General features: G+C 37.4%; 1 protein-coding gene across 10 annotated transcripts in view; it reads right to left on the bottom strand.

Moving 5' to 3' along the window:
- Nucleotides 1-20,520, bottom strand: part of nrxn3a (neurexin 3a) — a 316,041-nt gene that overhangs the window by 200,564 nt on the left and 94,957 nt on the right. For 4 of the 10 annotated variants that reach the window (XM_058398179.1, XM_058398180.1, XM_058398181.1 and 1 more), the window contains 5 exons: nt 16,756-16,959; nt 6,880-6,999; nt 5,422-5,803; nt 4,555-4,745; nt 3,919-4,092 (listed from right to left, as the gene is read on the bottom strand). In XM_058398179.1, the coding sequence (XP_058254162.1) occupies nt 3,919-4,092; nt 4,555-4,745; nt 5,422-5,803; nt 6,880-6,999; nt 16,756-16,959 (1,071 nt within the window). Of the gene's footprint in view, nt 1-880; nt 896-3,918; nt 4,093-4,554; nt 4,746-5,421; nt 5,804-6,879; nt 7,000-14,849; nt 14,877-16,755; nt 16,960-20,520 lie in introns of all 10 variants that reach the window. The other 6 variants (XM_058398173.1, XM_058398174.1, XM_058398175.1 and 3 more) reach the window with 2 other exon arrangements.

Below are 20,520 nucleotides of genomic sequence, written 5' to 3'. Positions count from 1 at the left end.
CTGCAGTGGTCAGTATCTATCAAAAGTGGTCCAAGGAAGGAACAGTGGTGAACCGGTGACAGGGTCATGGGCGGTCAAGGCTCATTGATGCACGTGGGGAGCGAAGGCTGGACCGTGTGATCCGATCCAACAGACGACCTACTGTTGCTCAAATTGCTAAAGAAGTTAATGCTGGTTCTGATAGAAAGATGTCAGAATACACAGTGCAGGACGGGTCAGGGCAAAAGGGCGACCATTAGGCAGGTGGTCATACTGTTATGCCTGGTTGGTGTATATAATTTTTTAAATATTATGTTATTCCGCTTTACAATTTTAATTTATTTTATTGAAACAACAAAAGTTAGGGTTTAATTTTCCGTATAAATAAATATAAAAAATTGTGAAAATGTCCCTGTTCACCCGTAGTGTCTGGCCTTAAATATAATCTGATCTCTGCAACAAACTGCAACAGAAGCAGTATGAATATTTTCATAAATGAAATGAACATTTATCAAACAAATATATGTATTTTAGGATGACAGAGAAGGGACATTCGTATACACAATCAATCAACAATTAATCCATTAAAGAATGCTCTCCCTGGATCATTTATTCATTTTCCCATTTCCACCACCTGCTTCCTTTTCCTTCCTTTTTCCTTCCTTCCTAAGCGCTGGTGCATCATTGCCATCTAGTGAATGAAAAGCCCCATTACAACATGGCGCACATTCACCGATTCCAAAAAAAGAAAGAAAAAATTTAAATAAAAAAATTACAAAAATCAGCCACGTTCAACCAAAAAAAAAACAAACAAAAAACCATTCTCAGATTCATTCAAAGTCCTCTCAGGTGCACATTCAGGCTGGATCATGCTCGCCACTTTAGAGAAAAGCCTACTCACGTTCGCTTTTCGATGCTGTGCGGGAGAGATAAACGTAAAAACACACACACACACACACACACATACACGCACATACACACATGCACGCACACACACACACACACAGAAGGCGCTTGTCATGTATGAAATGCAAAAGAGCAGAGATGATGTGTGTGTGTGTGTGTGTGTGCGCGTGTTTGGGGCGGATAAAGCTGCCAGCGGCTACAAAAAATAACATACTTCAGAGGATACTTCGGGTCAGCTTGTAATTTATGTATTTCCATACATCATTTTATCAAATTCCCTTCAATAAAATCTCAACCTAACTGCTGAAACAAAAAGATACTATATATATATATATACATAAATCCCAATAAATTAGAAGATTCTACACTCTCTCCATTTATTCATCCGTGCTTATTTTTTCCTTTTTTTAAACCCCTTAAAATCCCAGATACGAGTTCATCCATCCATCCGTCATCAGATGTTACTCATTATTCAGTACATAAAAGATAAATAAAACATCATTTTAATTCAATTCTGGGATTTTAAGCGATCAGATCAGCAAGCAGTTACACAACAAAAACACAAAACAATTCAGAAGGACTGCGTTTTTATTATTATTATTATTATTTTTCCTGAAAAAAGGTCAAGAGGTGAAAAATGTGACATGATGAACATGTGATGAATATCTGGATATATCATATTTTTCCTTTTTTTTTTCCGTCAAACACAAATCAAATCATTTCCAAAAAATAAAAAGTAAGTAAAATAAATAAAAGCAATGAAATGATAAATAAATTTAAAAAAGTGTGAAATTATTTATAGGAAATGAAATGATTGACATCCATTTTAAAAGCAGATCATATGCAGGGAATGATAAAAAAAATGTTTGGCGTTTCATGTACGAGTCTGAAATAATCCATCTTTATGTATCATTTTTTTTTAATTAAAAATAAATAGTTTTATATTTGCATTAATTAACAGCTACATACACAAAGTTGTCAGTTTATTGGTTTCTATATAGATATTCGAACCTTTAATAACCAGCTAGATCAATTTCTGCAAAAGTTTGCACCCCCCCCCCAACACCCACACACCCCTCCATTACAGAATGTATTTTATTTATTTATTTATTTATTTTGAAGGGCTTTGTTTTTGATAGACTTACTGCTATCACCCTGTGCTTTATTCCTCTTAAAATACACCACGTTATTAACATTTATTAACGTAAGTGATTCACTTATTCTTTACATTTATAGCTTTGTTTATTTATAGTTAAGTTTAACGTTGTGGAAGGTCAACAAAACGAGTTATGGAATGCGTTACGGACGCCGTCCCCTAAACTAGTCGCATGGTTCTTCCCTGAAGATGGCGGAAAACAAACACAAAATCTGCTAGGGTGGAGCGTCGGCCATGCGAACGAGCTGTTACTATGGAAACGATAACGCATTACAATGCGATTCATAGCTGTTACAGGAAATTTTATCAACACCTTCTCTCCTGACCAATCAGGATCCAGAATTCACCAGGGCTGTGGTGTAACAGAGGATAATCCCACAATACATCACCGTCATGGGGAGAGGCAAACTTTTTGAACTATTTAATTCTTTTTTCTTTACTATGCATGAAATTAGACCATGAATAAAATTAAAAAGTGACTAATAGTCTATAGAGTGTGTAGAGATGATTTACTAGCCATAAACTAACCAACATCAAACATAAACTGTTGATATATCACTAGATGGCAGTCTATCAGACGGTCTGAAGCAGTTTTTTCACTATCTATTTATTTATACGATTTAAAAGGCAGTGATATACAGTATATTAGCACACACTAGGCAGTTTAGTATTTTTGAAAATAAATTAAAAAATAAACAAATAAATAAAAATCTGATTCTTCCCACTTTAAGAAGTCCCAGATTTAAAAAAATAAAAATAAAATAATTAATTAATTAATTAAAAAAAAAGAAAATATAATAAAAATATCACCACAGCACCCTATACATGTAAACACCTTCAGGGATTTAAAAAAATTCTTGAAATTTTTATTTTGTACTGTAAATATTTTTGCGAATGCTTTTCAGTAATATATTTGCACGTATATCACTGATTTATTTATATATTTTTTCAGGATCAACCTTTTGTATGAAGCCCATATTCAGAAATCATTAAAACTGTCCTGATAACAAACAACACGGTTTACAACTTGAATTCTAAGTGCAGTTATGATGATTTATGAATACCGGCTTCATAGAAAGCGAATCAAACTGTCACAGCACCCTATACATGTAAACACCTTCGAGGATATTTGAAGTGAACTGTAATTCAGAGTAAATGTAATTGTTCACTTCGTCATTGAAATTAAAATCATTCCTGCACATATGAGCTCAGTCATGTCTCAGAATACTCTAAAGCGGCAGAACTCGTCTTTAAGGTCCGTGTGCGTCTTTCTTTTGCTTTTTGTTTCGGAACGAAAACATTCGGAAAGTTAGGAAATTTCTGTCTGTTTTGTTTTGTTTTTTTCTCTTGGCACACCAAGTCTACATATCAATTATTCATAAATCTAAATATGGGGAAAAAACACGAGCATTTCAGCATGAACAAAGTTTATAAAGATAAAAAAATAAATAGTATGTAACGATGCAGAAATCCTGGCCAACGCTAGCGGCTAGGTTCACTATCCGTGATGAATTTTATCCAGAAACTAAAGAAGAAATACGAGTTTGCTTTGCATGAGGTTTAAGCCAAAAACGTTGTTCACTTTTTTTCATTTCGAAACAAAAAACACAACGTACACAGACCTTGTCATAATACAATAATAGATTAGCAAGGATTATTTCATGTGGATGAAAAAAACCAGGGCTTGGCTGACTCTAAGACCAATGTGGCCTATAAAAGTGCAGTATTTAAGTGAGCCACGGGGGTCTAACAGGTGATAGAGGTGAAGAGCAGTGTCAGTAGGATGGACTGATGGCTCAGTGAAATGCTAATGGAGCTACTGTTAGCATTCATGAGGAAGAATGGGCTGCCTGAGCTCGAGTTGTAAGAGGGAGTACCTTCGCATCCACGCTCTATCTGCCCGCTGCGGAACAGAGCGTCGTTTATCAGGTCTGGAAGACGGCCGTTCAGGTCCACCGACGCCAGGCAACCTTTAAAGCCCTCCCTGGAGGCTACAAGTTTGGGCAGGCTGTTGTACATGCTGGGGCCCAAACCAGCAATGAAAAGATCACCTGAGAAAAAAGGAAACAGGTTCATTAATACAATCACGACATCCAAACGTCCACTTTTAGGGACACTAACACGTAACAGGTAGTTAGGATGATAGCCTGTGAAACCACTGTCCACATTCAGAGCTGCGACTTAAATCTAAGTCACATCATTACTGAAGTGAGGATCAGGTAGGATACAGATCACCTGAGTGTAGGTCACACCTACCAGGCTTCCAAATTTGTCTTGAGTAGAAGTGTCTAAAAAAACAGAGTCTACACACTTTTAAACACAGCCAGAAAAAAATTTGGGATAGAAAATAAGGACTTGAGAAGCAGGTCAAGGAAAATAAAGTATATATTCAAATGCAAATGAAATGCAAATTCAAAGTAAAAATGTGTTTAGTTTTCAATCATTTGTTATTTTAATGATATGTATTAAAGGAGTAAAGTTTGGCATTTGTGTTATGGGTTCAGCTCAGATACCTTTCAGGTCCAGGTTCTTGGCACCGTTAACCACTTGACTGACAACCTTGGCATCGACTTTGAGGGTGTGCAGATTGCTGTTGTCTCTGGTGATGACCACGTGGTGCCACTGGTTGTCATGCAGAGCTCGGTCACTGTTGCCTTTAATGAGGTTGGGGCCGTTACCGAGGTCAAAGACGTAATGGATGTACCTGAGAAGGAGAAAAGAGAGAGAACGATTTCTGTCTTCAACGTTGTTTAATGGTTCACGGTTTTGGCAATTAATACTACTAATAATTTTTTTTTCTAAGAATACAGTTGTATATCTTTGGAAGATCATTGCAAAGAGTCTGAAGCAAAACCCTACAATATAGGAGTCCATTTTAACCGCTGAAATGTTCCCACTGATGAACTTTTGTTTTAAAAGGATAGTTGTGTACGGATTATTTCTGGGTTCTGGTCATCAACCAGACTGAAGCCATTGATATAGTTTTACACACTAAACTTTTTCAGTGCTAACCATCCACTTTTACTGTCCTTTATGTCTGTCCGTAGGGGGAAGCTGCTCTTTATGCCCCCATACAATAAACCATTTCAGAAGAGGTTCCAATTAGAACCTTTTTAGAATACTAACTATGATTCCCATTGAGAGACCTTGCTTTTCTGAGAGTGTAGCTGCTTTCTGACTGCAAGATCTTTGGTGCTAGAACTTTCGATTCTTGCTGCCCCAAAAATGTAGGCACCTGTTAAAGCCAGGCACCAAATCCTGTGACTGTAAATCAAAGCTAACGTTTCCGTTATACTGGCTTTGCTCCTAGTCCCAGGTCTCATGAATACAGACATCTCTTGCATGTCATGGTAGTCGGTCTTCAGTCTGAAAGGTCTTACCCTTTCACCAGCTCCACGGCGATAAAGTCGCTCCCGTCGCCGCTGTTGAACAGGATGATGCCGTCCGCTGAAGTAGTCTTGAACTGGAAGAACAGGTGCATGGAGGTGTAGGCCTGCAGCGTGGCCAGGCTCAGGTAGCTGCTCTTGGCTTTGAAGGTCACTGGGTCGGCAATGATGGAGCGCATGCCGAAGCGTGCGTTCAGCTCGCAGTAGTCGATGTCGCCGTTCTTGCACAGGTCGATGTACAGCAGGCCGTTGAACCTGAGGCTCTGCAAGTGGCCGATGAAGCTGGACGGGATGTGCGAGACAAAGCGACGCTCGGTCATCACACCCGTCTCGATGTTGTGGAACTCCAGGCGAGTATGGTCGCCCACCATCTGACCTGCAACCCAAGCAGGTTGGGACAAGAAGGGAAGAAAGAAAAAAAGGGCAGCTATACTCTTCCTTCCACTGACTTCACACTGCAGCTCAAGTATTGTTTTCATGATTGCACACTCTATGGCTGTGTTCCAATACTGTTTTCCAAACGCCCTCGTTGACTTCACTTCCCCATTATCATTGTTCCACTCATCCGAATAGTGGCGCAGGTGCATTCTGCTGCAATCTGAGATGATACCTGACTCATCTTTATAAGCAGAACTTACCTAGATGGACTGCAATATTACAACCTCTCAAAATATAGTTTAGACGATGCCCTATTTCTTCTAAGAGCACATGGGACCAATGTGATGCCTTGTCCATCTAGACATGACATCTTCAACCATTCTAATGCTAAGCCTTCCAGGAACCAGCTAATCACCAAAATAGCTAGCTAGCTAGTTAGTAGAAAGCCAGCAAGACTTTTTAGCTACAACATTTGCTGTTTATGTGAAACAAATTGTTCGTATTTAATTGTTTGGGTAAGAATTCATTTGTATTTTGGTTTTGTTGTGCTTCCTGGAGTGTTGTTTTTTAAGCATTTCCACAGAATATGAATAGAAATGTTTTTGGAATAGACTAAAATCCTGGAAATGCTCTGTTAATAATTACATTATCCCACTGTGTTAAATAAAACTAATCCAGTCCGAACAGGGATTTAAAGAGATATTCTGATATTCTTTTTATTCTTTAAAATAATTCTACAATGAGTGAGGGCAGTTTCAAAGCCCTCGCACCTCCGAGTCAGGCTGGGAAGTCGATAAAGATGCGTCCAAAAAAACAGTATTGGAACACGGGACACAGCTTATTGCCGGAACCCTTGAGGTAGTTTAGGTATTTTTTTTACCCTTGTAAAGAAGCCACCATGCACCTGAAGAGAAACACCCTGATCTGAGAGCGTGGCTCGCTCCATCAATAGTCAGCGAATTTTATCTGTTTTAATTGCCACAGAATTTTCTTAATAAAGAAAGAAACCTGAGATACTATGCTTTTTAGCTGAGGAAATCTCTTGTCTTTCATATTCAAAACCAAGGGAAGTACCTTCAGCTACGTCATCGTCAACTGTGAGCTTGTAGGTTTTACCGCGCCGGATCACCCGCACCGTATGCCACTCATTGTCATTGAGTTTTTGTCCAGCATACAGTGTCTCTGGTCCCTTGCCTGAGAATGACGGTCATTAAAAGTTAATGCCATTCTTAATGGAACACTCTCAATCAAACCTTTGCTTTCTATCTCTTTTTAGGGAGAAAAAAGCTGTAATTATTTTTAATCTACACAACTCTGCCTGATAGATATACTGCGTAAAGAATTGTAATATTATGAATTAAATTATTATTAGATTTAAAATTATTAGAGTGAATGAAACAATTCTAATAGAAAGCAGAAGTTTGATTCAGAATGTATTCTTATTGCAAAAAAAGAGAGAAAAAAACATTTTTCTGAACATTGCTAAACAGAGAAACAAGTTGCAGAGGTTGGGAAAATCTACCTCAAAGAGCTAAATAGCTTTTACTCATTAAGAGGTTTGAAATACCACCCACTCCTATTTATTTTCCTTTTATAGCACAAGATAAATGATTTGGATGAGAACGCTAACGAGAATGTTCATGAATTACTTCCATATCATAAAACATAAAACTCTATCTGTACTTTAAATATATTTTATGCACGAACCTAATGATGCACTTTAACGATTTAATTCTATGGACTGTCTATAATATTGTTATAAGAAGGTCCCCATACAGTATATTCTGCCTTCAAACTGTTTCACTAAAATGAGCCGGTCCTGGCTAATTCTAACTTCATTCCATTACATCCAAAATTCAGGAGATGCGGTTTGTGGGTTCCTGTTGGAAACAGCTCCGTAGAGAGGCATCACTTTGGAATAACTTTCAAAATAAATCCCAACAATTGTGCCTTATTCTGGACAAAGAAGGCAATATTACACTGTACTGTAGGTGATTTCAGAAAGCTTGGACAAGCGTGTTGTAACAAACACGGTGCTCCTAACGAGAATCTGTCTCAAAATACATAAAGGTAAGTTTCCATTCCAAGAGTCTTATCTATCTAATCAACCGTCTGGCACTGCGTCTGGCACTCATCCTTCAAGATGGCTTCACATCACCATTTCGGGTTTAGCCTGACTGCAGACACCATCTCAAGGCCTGGTTCCTGGGATGGTTCCTCTAACCCTAATCCAGGCATGGTACACTTGCTCTTCATATGACTTTGCCCTTCAGATCTGCTCACTGAGGGTGGCCATACTGTGGACTTTAACCTGCCTTACTCGTCTTCACAGATTAGAAGATGTTTTATACCATTGTTCAGCAGTAGCCTAGTTTGCTCAGAACAAAGGATAATATCCCAAACCTGACCGATGGCAAAGTTTAAAACCTTTTAGTTACGTACCTGTTCAATCAGACAGGAAGAGTCATCAGAATAAACTCCACAGAAAACTTTCACAATATTTCTTGAATATATAAACCACGATCAAAGACAGCAGCATTAGTTTAATGGTTGAGACATGTTCTTGTGATTGAAGCTCGTGAGTTCAAGTCCTGGAGACATTTCGCATTCTGTCATGTCAAGAAAACATGAAACCCTTGAACTTTATACCATTATAAAGTCCTTAAAGGAAATTGGCCAAGGGACTAGCTTTAAGATTACTTTCAGCCTGCATTTGAAAATATGAAGGCAGAAAAAGGCAATCTGAATAATTATTTCAAGTGAAGCTAACCACTAAACTCTCATTATATCCCAAATCTAATGGACCTAGTAAGTTTTCCATGAATCAGTTTTGCATGATTTTAAGCACTTGGTTAAACAGTACACAATGCAGCAGACCGATCTTAAGCCCCGCCCACACTCAAGCTTCTGAAATGGCTCTTAAAGCCATTAACACAAGATGCTGAACTTTATTAAATATGAATTATATGAAATTACTTGACAAAATAAGGATGTCTTGATTTACTGCAAAATGAGTAAACTAGCCAGGTTTGTTTTTGCGTTTAGCTTAATTAACATGCAAATCTATTAACTGAGCGATGAGAATATGTGGAAGTGCTGGCTGAAAGTTCTGGGACAATATTCACACAAATTTAACACAACCGTTGAAGACAAAATCCTGCTATTTACTAGGTGTTGGTAATAAGGAGGTTTATCAAGACGTAATTTATGAAGAAGACAATTGTGCAGTCACTCGTTTTGTGCACAAAAGTGTTAATTGGGATTTTAATAAATCAGAGCCTTAGTGTGGAAACATTTTTAATCAGCTGATAGTTTTAGCTGAACAAGAAAAACACTAGCTATAAGTTAGCATTAGCCCACTGCTATCGGAATAGCACAACAAAAGTAAGCTAGCCGACTTACTTCCTGCATTCCAGCTATGTTTATATTATTAATTCTATGTCCTGTGGTTCCATCATACGATCAGTGGCCTTTGAATTGTAATTACAATCAGGAGCTTCATTTTAAATCTCATGCTAGCAACTTCCAGTTGTCTGAATATACTGTTAAAATATTTGCTTAAAGTTAGTATTGGAAAATTAAGAACATTCAGTGTGTTGAGGTTTTGTACTGTAAATGCTTTTAGTTAAAGGTTACAGAAGGTTGCAGCAAATCTTTAGGTATAGAAAGTTGTGGAATTACACTATATTGCCAAAGGTTTTGGGACACCCCTCCAAATAAAGAGTTCAGGTGTTGTTTTTCAGGGGTTGGGCTCGGCCCCTTAGTTCCAGTGAAAGGAACTCTTAATGCTTCAGCTTCATACCAAGACATTGTGGACAATTTCATGCTCCCAACTTTGTGGGAACAGTTTGGGGATGACCCCTTCCTGTTCCAACACGACTGTACACCAGTGGAAGCTCCATAAAGACATGGATGAGTGAGTTTGGTGTGGAGGAACTTGACTGGCCTGCAGAGAGTCCTGACCTCAACCCCATAGAACACCTTTGGGATGAATTAGAGTGAGACTGCGAGACGGGCCTTCTCGTCCAACATCTGTGCCTGACCTCAAAAAAATGCTCTTCTAGAGGAATGGTCAAAAATTCCCATTAACATACTCCTAAACCTATACTCCTGTTATAGCTGTAAAGGGCAGGACAACTCCATATTACATTCATGTGCATGTAAAGGCAGACGTCCCAAAACTTTTGTCAATATAGTGTATTTGCTTTATAAGTTTATAAATGTTCCTAGAAGATAGGCAGAACTTTATTAAACTTCTGAATGTTTTTTTTCTGAATGTTGTGTAAAAGTTTTTAGATAAACTTCTAGAAACATTTATTAAGATTTTTGTAAAAATTTAACATTTGACGAACTCTGGGTTGTCTTTTTTTTTTTTTAACATTTTGTGTTAAATTTAACATAACGTTTATAAATTTCCAACAACATCACAGCAACAGTTCTTTGTTAAAAGGTCAATCTGGAATGAAAACATGACCAAACGGACTTGAACAACCGTTGCTAAGCAACTCGAAGCTCTGAAAGTAGGTAATAAGTTCGAATCAAACTCATGTCTATGCTCAGAACTTTATAATAAGCGAGTCGGCAGCGGTGATGGTGGCTGTGAGCTCTTATTAAATCAGAGATGATTGATGATGAAAAGTAACCCATGGTGATAAATTAGATCTCAGCATAAAGCAGATGTATGTTCAGAAAGCATAATCGCACACGTCATTTACATCTCTGAAATATTCACCTGCTCCAGAAGGCTCAGAAACCACAAGTTCTGACTGTTAATGCTGTAGCAATTAGCAGCTTTTTATTTATACATTTTATATTATATTGTTTTTATGTCTGATTTTTTGTGTGTTCTATTTCTGTTCGTTAATGCATTCTTTCATTTTTAAAACATTTTTTGATTTTTTGGGGAAATTTTAACATTTTTGGACTTTATAAAATGCTTGCATTATTATTATTATTATTATTATTATTATTATTATTGTAATTAATTTATAATCAGCACACTCCACTATCTTTAAGTTGTTTTAATAACTTTAAAATAAAACAATTTATTTTTTATCATTAATTAAGGCATTTTACTTTGAATTAAATCTGATTAATTAAAAATATATATTTTATATTTGATTTCTGTTATCTTTGCATCAGTGAACTAGACTTTGTTTCTTTTCAAAAGTTTAAAAAATTGATTACTTATAAATATTTCTTTGATTGACTTAGCTCCGTTATTTATTTATATTTTATTTTTTAGCTTGCATTCTTGTCTTATTGTACCTGTGCATGTCTTTTTTGATCATTACATCCTAATTTTTGAAATAACTTTTTACAACCATTCCTGCTTTCAGTTTGCACCTCTATTATACATTTATTTATTTATTTTTTAATATTTTTATTTTATATTTTATTCTCTAATCATTTTTATTAGTCTTTTAATAAGTTGTTTAATTAATTCATATTTTTTAGTTATTTATTTGTAATTCTTTTAAAGATATCTTATAGTATAACATATTACTGACGTAAAACTAAAACTTAATTCAACTTTTATTTTTAATTATTGCATTTTAATCAAGGCACAAACATTTCACAAACATTCCTGGGACAATTATGTCCCAGTTATTTTCCCCTGTAAAGAACTCTGAAGCTCTCCATAAGATAAATAAAGGAATAACTGATCTCCAGAGAAGTCGGGTGTAATTTAAGACGCTGCTGTTACGGTGGATGATCTGCACATCCTGCACTCAGAGTGTGTAAGCGTGGAGGACAGCTGGGTGTGGAGACGGACAGGAGTAATTAGCGTAATTAAAAGCGAGTTCATCACGGCTGCGCTGATATGAAAGGTGGAAATTACGAGGTGATGGAGCTGAAGGACACGAGACTAATCTAGCGTGGCCATGGCTTCAGATCTCCCTCTCCGCTCGTCTCGCTGCGTGATTGATGTCGACGGTTTACGAGTCCCAAATTACGGACATCGCACGTGGCTCGCTCGCGTGTGCCAATTACGCTGATACGAATTTCCATAAGTCATACAAGCTTCTCTCCAGATCAGAACAAACTACTGCACATGTTCCCTCGTACATCCCTTAAATAAATGCACCCTGATTAAATACTAAACTAAAACAAAACTTCAACAGACAAATCATAATTAGAACTCATTAGAACTTATCTGTAATAACTCCTTATAACCATCATTATAACCTGTAATAATGCCTCATTGATCTTTAGTGATGTACTTGATAACTTATAATCATGTTGTAAAGGCATTATTACAGTTTGTTATAACTTATAATAATTAGTTATACCATTTATAATCATTAACAGCTATAAAGGCATTATAATGAATAGTAACACTTACAACATGAATTTTTATGTATTTCTTTTGCATTATAGGAAAATAATCATAACATCAGACTTTTTGTCAGTTTCTAGCTACTTCCATAAACGTTAAATGGATGTTTCCTCACAGAAAACTGTACCATCGCTTTGAATGAGCTGTTACTATGGAAACAAACAAGCGCAATAATACTACAGTTTCAGAAATCTAATCAACACCTTCTGACCAATCAGAATACAGAATTCAACAATGCTGCATGGCATAAAGATCTTCGGAGCCGTAAAAGCTTTATAAGGCATTATTAGCGTTGATAAAATGCTTACTTATAATGAGTTATGAATCCATGAAGTGCTGAACTGTTTACATTTCCAACTGAGAAAATCAGTTAATTTATTTTTATCATTTATTATTATAAAAAAGTTTTCAGTGAGGGTATCCCCGAAACCTGTTCATGAGTAAAAGCTTAGTTATAATGACTTATAAAGGACACGTGAATGAATCCACACATACTGCACAGTACAGAGAGCGGGCGTTAAGCACCCGGAGTCTGCTACTGAAATCAATTTTAAAAGAAAAGGAAAAAATTTAACAAAAGATTTAAAAAGAAAGAATTAATTTTACGACCAGAAAGCGATCGGTTTGAATCGAAATAAAAATTAGCCTAGTTGAAAATGTGCGCTAGCTCAAGCAGTCTTGCTGTGTTCAAGTTACAGTAACAAATATTATGACAAATTTAAAGTATCATTTATGTGTTAAAAAAAAAATAAAAACATAACATTAGCATAAAAACTAAACCTAAAATAAAGGCCAGTGTGTCCTATGAAATAAAGAAACCTCTAATTACAAGAGGAATTAAAAAGACAAGTGGTGACTTCAACATCTGACTTTAAGCATAAAGCCATTTCAGGCCTGAACACAGATATTAGAATTATATTATAGACATTAAAAGAATTTCAGCATGCAGAAAAATATACATAAATATACATATGCTAATTTCATTTGCATGCACTTATTAAAAATTCTTATGTTTTTTTTTTTTTAGCATCACGATATATTTTTATAATTATCCGTACAACAAGAAAATGTTTACCCAACATTTATTATTAGGATTAATGAGTAACACTCGTTTACTTTGTAGTGTTCATAAGGGCTATATAACGCCTACGTAAGCATTTTCGTGACAACTGACAATGAGAAAACAACAAAGATTTAGAAAGGCTTGTTCTATTTCTTCAGATCTGATATGGAGTCGACATAAGCTTGTGTTATGACTATGACTGCTGTTTCTGAACCTACATTAGACTGTCATACTGTATACATTAGAGAGTCATATAATAAATAACTTGGACAATAGCTTGGTAAATTATAGCTCAGCATTAAAACATGCCTTATAACTCTTTGAGGTGACATAGTGAAGGTTATAACTATAATTACATTAAATGCAATAAGTTTTTATTTCTGGTTATTAATGTCATGACATGCTGTGTAACAACCACTCATATGATGATTATATGCTTGTTTATAACAGAAAATTAAAACCTACTTTATAACACTATGACATAGGTGACAAAGTGAGGGTTACATCACTACAATACAAATATTAGATTATAAGGTTTTAATGTCATGACATGCTGTGTAACATCCAGTCATATAATGCTTATAAGCTTGTTTAGAACTCAATATTACAACCTGCTTTATAACACTATGCCACAGATGACAAAGTGAGGGTTACAACAATATAATAATAATATTTAAGTATAAGGTTTCAATGGCATGACATGCCGTGTAATGTCCAGTCGTACAATGCTTATAGCTTTTCATTTGACATAGTGAAGGTTATAACAGTTGTTTTCTCTGAATCTTAAACTTATAAGTTATATTATCTTATTAATAATTATATTAATATAATTATCCATAATTAAATATAATATAATTAAATATTAATTATAATATAATTAAAAATATAATTAAATATTATTATTAATATATATTATTAATATAATTAAAATAATTATAATTATCTTATTTCTGCTTCAAATATTTTATATGAAATTTGAATATGTAATGTCATGTTAGTCATATCATGATTCCGATAACAGTTATAACTTGTTCATAGCTTGGCGGTAAATTATAATTCAACATTAAAAAAGGCTTTATAGTACGATGACTGTGACATAGTGAAGGTTCAACACTTACATGAAGCATGGTTGCTATTTATGCTTATAAGCTTTTAATGGCATGGCATAGTCGTGAGAGTCTTACAATGGTTCAATGCTAAGAATCACAAAGTGACTTTAGAAAAGTATCTGAAATGTAATTTCAGCTTATTTCGGCTAATAGGATACTTCAGTCTCATAGCTTTTTTGACATATAAATGACATAAGCTAAAAAAGGTCACTTGTCATAAGGTTTAATATAACCCGGATTGTGTTATAACGCAACCTTATGTGGCTTTGCGGTCATATCAGCTTGACATCAAACAAGCCTTTAGAAACATTTTTGTAGCCCTATGTCTGTTATCACGAAGCGCTTATGCAGGCATCATGCAGCCTTATGAACACCTCACATGGAGGAAAGTGCTACCGATTAATAATGAATTATTAAGTCACCACCGGTTATTATCAGAGAGCTTGGATTCATCATCCGAGCGCTAAAGAAAAGGAAAAGCAGTACATACAACAATCATTAGAAACAAAATGAAACTTGAGTGTTAACTTACTGGAGTTACAGTTAATCCTGATACAGTCTAGATGGGGAAGAATAAATGACAGATGAAATTGCATCCTTCAAGGTTACAGCTGCAGACATCCAAAAACAAGAATTCCACCCTTCCGGGGACGTCCACATGCAGAGCGGCGGCCATTTTACACACACGTCTTTACCTTCCAGCGTTACGCCTGTGGACCTGTTCGTGCTGGATCTACAGCAGTACGTGTACGCACTATACATTCCATCAGACCAGATATATAGATATAAGTAGATAAATTTGTAGCAAAAATATTAAATTAATTGTTTGACAAGAAATCTCTATGATTTTTCTTTTACTTACCACATCATCAAAAACATCTAAATGAAACGGAACCATTATTAAGTCATTAATACAAGCTATAAGCTGAGTACTATATATGTATGTGTATACATATATATATATATATATATATATATAAATATATCCGTAAAATGGCCGCTTATATTGTACCAACCACATAGATTCGCACAGACCCAGATCTTCACATTTTTTATCAATTAATTTATTAATTAAACCTGAAATTTCACCCCTTACCCCTCCCACTCCAGCTTTGTGGACTAAACGTCTTGTGGACTAAACGTAAATGATATTTAGCACAAAAATGGCGACGAGGGAGTTTGTTTCCCTCTTCGTCATTTACCCATCATAATGAATGCCATGACTGAAAGAGTCACGTGATCTGGGCGGGGCTCCATGTGGCTGGAGGGTTCATGTGTCGTCAACCGCAACAGAAAAGTGGGAGCAAACAGCCTCGATCCAATTAGCACCAGCACCGTGCAGTGGCCACTGTACCTCCCACTCCAGCTACGCACCACCAGCATACGGGGAAAAACACGCCGGCGATCACGAAAACTTTAGCGTAAAATTTACGTCTTGAGCTAAAAAGGGAACGTGGTGCGAGAGCTGCTTAAGCTATGATGCAATAAAATGATAACATTTTAAAGATCTGATTTAACCGTATGCTGTATCTAACAAATTTAGCAATTTGTTGTCATTCTAAAACTGAAAAAATTACAGATTTTTCCTAATCTCTAGGGTCTTGATAATGCTTCTGCTCATGCTACAGTCCCTCAGGATTGCGTCTACTAAAATCGCAGCTTGCTCAGGTTAAGGTGAACGATTAAGAAAAATCAAAGCGAGAATAAAAGTCGAGGACGGTGACGTGCTACCAGCTGCAGGTCCAGCCGAGCGCTCTGTTATCGGGCTGTTTGCCGACCGGGCCGCAGGCTAAAGGCCTTTGAAGGGGTGAATACCATCTTTTGACAAAGCATGGAGAATGTGTATCTGAGAAATAGAAATGATTTAAAAGATAGATAAAGAAAAAAATAAACAAATGAATAAAACGATCAGGAAAATACAACTTAAAGCTGATGAGACAGAGACTTGTGAGAAGAATTAATTCGGAAAGTGTTAGGTTGATCAGTAGAAAGTCACAACACTGAAACGGATACAGAATACAACGTAGGATTGTAGAAAAAAAATAAGTTATGAATTATAACACGTATGTTCCTGTGACTTAACTAGTGGTGTGACTCTCTCGGTGTCGTTTATTTTCCATTTTTTAACCATGAAAAGGTTAAAAAAGTTCAAAAGATGGACCGGAATGTTAATTATGTTAATTATGTTAATTAGCAGTTCGTGTTAGAGTTGATGTAGAAATGTAAGAAAACAAATTCTTGTATCAAATATCAAATCGAATGCATTTAATCGTAATCTCGTCGTCCATGCAGAGACACAAAAGAACACAAAAGTCTTATATAGATGAGTGAGGAGGAGCGTGAAGAGAAATCAACGGGATGGAGGACAGATAGAGAGGAGGAAAAAAAAAACAGAGGAGAGAGTGCATCCTGAGGGAGGAGGGACTCGTATACGATACCTAAGTTGACGGTGAGTTTGACGCGGCTGCCGTCCAGCTCCAGACGCAGGGTGTCGGCCGACTCGCGCGAGGTGGTGGCCATGAGCAGGCCGTACGCTCGCTGAGACATGAAGCGCAGGGACACGTCCTCGGCCTCGGTGTGCATCACCGTGGGCATCACCACCTTCATGTACATGCTGCCATCGTAGCTCAGGATCGAAGCCTCTGTGGACGGGAAAAGGCTTTGGTTAGTTTTCATTTACTGAACTCTAAAACTCACCTTTAACGACACTAACTGTTTCTTTATTAACTCTTTTTCCCAGAGACCAAAAAAATGTAATTTCCTCCTGTTTTTGTTGTGTCCATGTTGATGATTGAGTGTCTTTGTCATGTCTCACTCCACAGTGGAGCTTAATATGAAGCTCATATGAAAGGAGACACTCAGGACTTGTAGAAGGATTTCTGTTTTTCTTTAACCTAAGTTAAAGTTCCAGGTTTGTTTTTTGTTTGTTTTTGTCCACAGACAAATGTTTGTATCTTTAAAGTAAATGTTGAAATCAAACCCATTTCTGCTTTCTGAGATGCTCCGAGTGCTTGTTCGTCTAAAAAGCAGCTCAAATTTCATCTTTAAGCAGTAAAATTCAGTGCCAGATTCTCCAACAGAGGGAAAACACACGTCTAATGCCGAGTTCACACTGCACAATTTTCAGAGTTGTCTGATCACGGTTGTTTTCACACCGCACGACTATCTGGGGTAGCATTCGGTCGCTGCTGTGTTCACACTGCACTATGGATCGGTGACAGGAGGTTACACGCTGCATGACTTCACAATAGGAAGAATGGCTGACAACTCTGTGTGGTCAGCAAACTATGTTTCACAACCAAACGCATAACTCCTCCCCGAACTTCACGCTTCCCCTTTATCTTGCTCTCTCATTGGCTGTAGGTCATCACTGATGTGTTTCTCTGTCAGAACTCATTTCACACTGCAGGATTTTGAATCGCCAACAGGTCCAGATATGCCAAATATTTCACGAGCATCGCCGATTCTCTCATATCACATCATTCACACTGCGTGATTGTCACTCGCGTGAACGAGCACCGATTTGACTCCGATTTCGGGCATTTGTCAGCGATTTTGCAAAACCTGTCGGCGACTGAACATCAGGGACAAAATCGTGCAGTGTGAAAACACAATGAAAGCCAACAGACTCATTTTATATCTGACTCACAGCCTGAACATCATTCGTTTATTTTTACTGATTGAAAACGTCCCATAAGTCGCTTTCCACGAGTGTGACACGAGTTACAGCTTCACTTCTGTTACAAAGCTCTAACACTGGAGGCTCCTTCCATAAATTAAAAAAAAAGTCAATTAAAAAAAAAGTCATTTACACATTTGTTTACCCATTTCTGCCCATTTCAGTCCCTGTGAATAAGCCGTTACTATAGAGACCATAACTGAACGAGTGTGTTAATATAAACATTTGAGATTTGTCATAGAAAATCAACAGCAGGTAGGAATGAACTTTTACACATTTACACTCCTTTATAATGATGGTTTGGAAAGAAATGGAAAAAAGGAAGAAACCCACATTGATCAGGTCTGACATCTTTAGTTTCGCAGGAAATAAATTTCGGCTTTAAAAAGCATCGTGTTAAGATGAAGATTAAAGAATGGTGAAGGAAATGAGAGCGGATCTGTACAAGCTGAAACGTTAGGAACGTCTAACGTCAGCGACTCAATGAGCGTGATTAGAGAAAATCGGGAAAGTCAGACGAGTTTGAACGTAAACGTTAAAGAAACCACAGCTCTTCTCTCTCTTTCTCCGTATAAAATGTATAAACTGAATCCAGCAGAAGGAGATATTCATTTATTCCTCTGCAGCTGTGAAAACTTCAGGAGTGCAGCAAACAAACTGCTGACAAACTGCAATTACACAGCCATCAGTGTGTTATTATGCGAGATTAGTCGCTTTTCAGGCGTCTCTGGGGCCGTGCCAGTCCTAATTTTACACCCTGCTCTGCGCTCGCTACAGACTACAGACTGCAGAGAGAGAGAGACAGAGAGAGAGAGAGAGAGAGAGAGAGTTAGATTACCATAAACATTAAGAAGGAAGAAAGAGAGATATAGAGGGAGATAAGGAAGAAGAGACGGGCCTAAAGGTACATAAGAGAAGTGACAGATGAGACATAGGTAAAGGAAGAGGAGAGAGAGAGAGAGAGAGAGAGAGAGAGAGAAACACACAGATAGATAACAGAAACACGAAGTGTCAGTGATTGGGACAGACAAAGAAAGAGTGCTAGAGAGAGAGGGAGAGAGAGAGAGAGAGAGAGAGAGAGAGAGATTAACATAAAGAAGGAAGAAAGAGTGCCATTGAGTGAGATAAGGAAGAAGGAAGAGTCAGGCATGAAGGTAGATAAGTGTCCAAAGATGAGACATAGGTAAAGAGAGAGAGAGAGAGAGAGAGAGAGGTGGTGGTCATATAAAGGGAAAGATGGAGATAGATAAGAAAAACATGAAGTGTCAGTGGTTGAGACAGATAAAGAAGGGGGGGGATAACAACACAGTCAGAGACAGGCCTGAATAAAGTGATAGTGTGTGAGATAGAATGAAAGAGAGAAGTGAGGAAGGAGAGAGATGTAAAGACAGAGAGATAGAGAAGAGAGAATGAGTGATAAATAGGAACATGATAAACAGTTGGAGATGTAACGATATACAAAGAAGACAAATGAGAGAGGGTAAGAGAGAGAGAGAGAGAGAGAGAGAGAGACAGAGAGAGAGACAGAGAGAGAGGTGGAGACAGAAGGAGAAAGAAAGAGGTATGGAGGAAGAGAAAAATTAATCAAAATGAGAAAGGAAGCAACTTAGAGTGCAGGATGTAAACAGGAAAAGATCAAATAAAAAAGAGAGATAGAAAGAGAACTTTGAGACAAAAGAGAGAGAGAGAGAGAGAGAGAGAGAGAGAGAGAGAGAGAGAGAGAGATGTGACCTTTAGTCTCTTGGCCTGCATTAAGTGAGTGAGCGAATTAGAGAGATTTGACAGTGTTATTGAGCAGCGAGACGATGATCACTGACACATTCACACCAGCGGGATCAGTGTGAGTGACAGCACACACACACACACACACACTCACACACACACACACACACTCACACACTCACACACACATTCACGCACACCAGTAAGATCAGTGTGAGTGACAGCACACACACACACACACACTCACACACACATTCACGCACACCAGCGGGATCAGTGTGAGTGACAGCACACACACACACACACACTCACACACACACACACACACTCACACACTCACACACACATTCACGCACACCAGCAAGATCAGTGTGAGTGACAGCACACACACACACACACTCACACACTCACACATTCACGCACACCAGCGGGATAAGTGTGAGTGACAGCACACACACACACTCACACACACACACACTCACACACTCACACACACATTGACGCACACCAGCAAGATCAGTGTGAGTGACAGCACACACACACACACACTCACACACACTCACACACACACACTCACACACTCACACACACATTCACACACACCAGCAAGATCAGTGTGAGTGACAGCACTCATACACACACAAACACACACACACCAGTGGGATCAGTGTGAGTGACAGCACTCATACACACACACACACAAGTACACACACAGACACGCGCAGACGCACACATACATGTATACAAGTGCATACACACACACATACACATACATACACACACACACACACATACGTACACA

The sequence above is a fragment of the Hemibagrus wyckioides genome, linkage group LG09, assembly GCF_019097595.1.
Source record: "Hemibagrus wyckioides isolate EC202008001 linkage group LG09, SWU_Hwy_1.0, whole genome shotgun sequence".
Classification (NCBI taxonomy): Eukaryota; Metazoa; Chordata; class Actinopteri; order Siluriformes; family Bagridae; genus Hemibagrus; species Hemibagrus wyckioides.
Note: the sequence above shows the minus strand (reverse complement) of the source record. Positions and strands in the feature narration are given on the sequence as shown.